Source organism: Microtus ochrogaster, linkage group LG4, assembly GCF_000317375.1.
Source record: "Microtus ochrogaster isolate Prairie Vole_2 linkage group LG4, MicOch1.0, whole genome shotgun sequence".
Lineage (NCBI taxonomy): Eukaryota > Metazoa > Chordata > Mammalia > Rodentia > Cricetidae > Microtus > Microtus ochrogaster.
This window is the reverse complement of record NC_022030.1, coordinates 22,469,339-22,473,442: the sequence shown is the minus strand read 5'-3', so window position 1 is coordinate 22,473,442 and position 4,104 is coordinate 22,469,339. Positions and strand designations below refer to the sequence as shown.

The following is a 4,104-nucleotide window of genomic DNA, read 5'->3' as shown; positions in this document are numbered from 1 at the left end:
CTAAAGGTGGGGAGAGGAGGGTCCGTCGTTCATCCTCAGCTACGTGACAGGTCTGAGGCTCACCTGGAATACGTGAGACCCTGTCTGAGAAACAAACGACCCCATAGCAGTCAGCACCTATCCATTCCATGCTCATCAGTTCCTTTATGACCTGTGGTCCAGCTTGTTATTTCCTGTTTCCTGCTTTGCTTTGCTTTCTTTTTGTTATTTGTTTTGAGACAGGGTTTCATTGTATAGTGCTAGTGATCTGGAACTCACTGCATAGCCGAGGCGGGCCTTGAACTTACAGCATCCTGCATCTGCTTCCTGAGTCCCGGGATTGTAGACATGCACTATTATACTCAGCTCCTATCCCACCTTCCCACCCCCAGCCCTCACACACTTACTACCTATGCAGAGATCCCGAGGGCTGCGCCTGTCCTCTTCCTTCTGCAAACGCTATAACCACTTCTCTCTAACCCCGCCATGTGGAAACCAGTGGTCCTTCATCAGCCCCCTGATCGCTGCACGTAATCTCCAGCAGTGGTTACCTAGTGTTCTTCCCCACCTAGCGCATCCTCAGCCTTCTCCAGACTTGAGGAATACTAACTTCAGCATGGTGGCACACACCTCCAGCCAGCTTCAGGGAAGCTAAGGCGGGAGATCCTGAGTCAGACTCTGGTTTGTTTCTTTCTTTGTTTTTAAGGAATGTTACCATATAACGTGTATTATGTTTCTTCATGTTCATTTTATATTTGTGTGTGTGTGTGTGTGTGTGTGTGTGTATACATTAATGTGGGTACTCGTTAAAGCCAGAAGAGGCCAGCAAATCCCCTTGGGCTGGGATTAGAGGTAGTTGAGCCTCCAGATGTGGTGCTGGGACCCAAACTCGTCTTCTGAAAGAGAGCTCTCTCCAGTCCACTTTGTGGTCAGGCCTGTGTGCACTCCAGTAGACTATACAAGATCATGTATTGGAAAGGAAAAAAATACTAACAGCGTACATTCAAGAGTGGTCGTGATTAACTGTGTTAACTGCCACTCATGCCTGCTGATGGTTTATCAATAACAATGAATATCTTGGAAATGTGATCAAGACCATTTTTTACTATTAAGATTTTTTTGTTAGTTTTTTGAGACAGGATCTTTCATGTAGCATTGGCTGTCCTGGAACTCGCTCTGTAGACCAGGCTGGCTTTTAACTCACAGATGCCTCTGCCATCCAAGTGCTGGGCTTAAATGTGTCACAGTGCCCTGTTGAGTCCATTTTTAAAATTTGGTTATTTTAATTTGTGTGCATGCGTGTGTGAGTCATGCATGTGCACCGTGTGTGCTCTGGGAAGGCAGGGGAAGATACTGGAGTGTCTGGAACTGCATTTAACGGCAGCTGGGAACTTCCTAATGTGGGTGCTGGGAACCAAACCCAGGTCCTCTGAAAGAGCAGCAAGTACTCTTGACCACTGAGCCGTCTCTCATTTTTAAGGTTACTTTCAAGGAAAGTGGTCCAGTATTACTCTGTGACGCACTCACAGCTTGCCTTCCTGTAGCCTTTGCTTTTTTCATCTCCAAAACTCTTTCCTAAGATGCTGTCTCTTTTGCTATTTTTTTTAAAGATTTATTTATTAAGCATACAATGTACTGCTGGCAAGGAAGGCAGCAGGTCTCATTACAGATGGTTGTGAGCCACCATGTGGTTGCTGGAAATTGAACTCAGGACCTCTGGAAGAGCAGCCAGTGCTCTTACCCTCTGAGCCATCTCTCCAGCCCTCTTTTGCTGCTTTTTAACTGACTAAAAGATCTTCTTTTTCCTGTGAATTTTTATTTATTTAAAATTTGGGTTTTTTTTTTTTTTGAGACAGTCTGTCTGTGTAAATTTGGCTGGCTTGTCTTGTAGCTCACTCTGTAGACCAGGATGATTTTGAACTCACAGAGATCTACCTGCCTCTGCCTTCCAAGTGCTGAGATTAGAGGCGTCCCATGAGTTATTAAAACCTAGTGCCTTTTATTCCTATAATACAGACTTAATCTAAGTACAGAATTATATGTGCTCAATGAAGCTTCAAACTGCAACATGACATTCTTTGCTCTGTGACGTATTTTCTGTGTGCATTTCCCCTCCTCGTGTGTTTGATGCCTGTTGGGTGGATGTTTCTCATATGCTTCTCTCTGTAACTTCTCATGAGCAGAATCAGGGTCTTATCTGTCGGTCCACCAGTAAACTAGCTGTATTCGGGACAAAACTGGGTAGTCTAAGATTATTTGTTTTTTTTTTTATTTATTTATTATGTATACAATATTCTGTCTGTGTGTATGCCTGCTGGCCAGAAGAGGGCACTAGACCCCATTACAGATGGTTGTGAGCCACCATGTGGTTGCTGGGAATTGAACTCAGGACCTATGGTAGAGCAGGCAATGCTCTTAACCTCTGAGCCATCTCTCCAGCCCCGATTATTTGTATTTTTAATATGAGATAAAAGTCAATATTACTGGGGGCTGGAGGTCCTGAGTTCAATTCCCAGCAACCACATGGTGGCTAACAACCATCTGTAATAAGGTCTGGTGCCCTCTTCTGGCCTGCAGGCATACATACAGACAGAATATTGTGTACATAATAAATAAATATTAAAAAAAGAAACTTCCACATGTAAAAAAAAAGTCAATATTACTGGATGTATTTTTAGAAAGTGTGTGTGTTTGTGTGTGTGTAGATGTGTGTGAGAGAGACAGAGAGTGTGTGTGTCTGGGGGGGGCAGAGAGGCACAAACAGCACAATTAAGGGCCTGGAGAGGTAGTCCAGGGATTAAGAGTACTGGTTGCTGGTGTCAGATTGGTGGCACACACCTTTAATCCCAGTACTCAGAGGCAGAGGCAGGGCCAGCCTGGTCTACACAGTGAATTCCAAGACAGTCGGAACTACATAGAGAGATTAGTCTCAAACCTCCTTCCTTCAAGAAAGATCACTCGCTGCTCTTATGAAGGGCTTTGTTCAGTTCCAGCACTCGTGTGGGGTTCACAGTGTGTAACTCCCATTCCAGGGGACCTAACACCCTCTTCTGGCCTCCTCAGACACTGCCTCTATGTGGTACACATATTAGATCCAGGTAAATACTTCTACACATAAAATAAACATAAAAACAACCTCAAAATAAACATCTTTTTAAAAGATAGAATTTTTAAAAACTAGTTCACCCAGGGATCATTCCCAGACGAGCCCCCAGCATTTAATTCTACCCCATTTCCAGTAACTTCAGGATGAACTGCTACAGTGTGCCCTTACAGGGACCCGTGTCCTTCAAGGACGTGACCGTGGACTTCACCCAGGAGGAGTGGCAGCACCTGGACCCTGCTCAGAAGGCCCTCTACAGGGATGTGATGTTGGAAAACTACTGCCATTTCGTCTCTGTGGGTAAGTGTCTCTCATGTCCTTTCAGGAATTCCGAAATCAGGCCCTCACGCTTGAACAGCAAGCATATCACTAACAGACATCTCCCCTGCCCAGAGTGACTCTCTTTTAGTTAGCAAAATAGACTATTTTGTTTTTGAGATAGGGTCTCTCAATGCTATGTAGATCCCCCTGCCTCTGCTGGAATTAAAGGTATGCACCACCATGCCTGGCCCGATAGACAGTTTTTAAAGACTTTTATTTAATGTATATGAGTGTTTTGCCTGGATGTATATGTGTGAACCATGTGTGTGCTTGATGCCTGCAGAGGCCAGAAGAGGTGTCAGATCCCCTGGAACTGGAGTTAAGGAAGGTTGTGAGCTGCCACATGGGTGCTGAGAATTGAACCTGGGTCCTTTGGAAGAGCAGCCAGTATTTTTATCTGCTGAGCCATCTCTCCAGGCCCAGAATATATGATTACTAATTGGTAGGACATTAATTTATACCCCATGTACCACCCTGAGGTTGTGTTCTACCATCCCTGTAGAGGGCCTTCTGAGCAGGGTCCAGGTGCTGCCACTCCTCCTGGGTGAAGTCCACGGTCACGTCCTTGAAGGACACGGGTCCCTGTAAGGGCACACTGTAGCAGTTCATCCTGAAGTTACTGGAAATGGGGTAGAATTAAATGCTGGGGGCTCGTTAGAGTCCAGCAGTTTAGATCAAGTCTCACTTTTCTTTTTGCCCTC

At 45.1% G+C, this 4,104-nt stretch overlaps 1 protein-coding gene across 1 annotated transcript in view; it reads left to right on the top strand.

Annotated features, from left to right (window-relative positions):
• LOC101987062 (zinc finger protein 585A) overlaps window positions 1–4,104 on the top strand; it is a 42,922-nt gene that overhangs the window by 6,436 nt on the left and 32,382 nt on the right. The window contains exon 3 of the mRNA XM_026786243.1: window positions 3,256–3,382. Within this exon, the coding sequence (XP_026642044.1) occupies window positions 3,256–3,382 (127 nt within the window). The remainder of the gene's footprint in view (window positions 1–3,255; window positions 3,383–4,104) is intronic.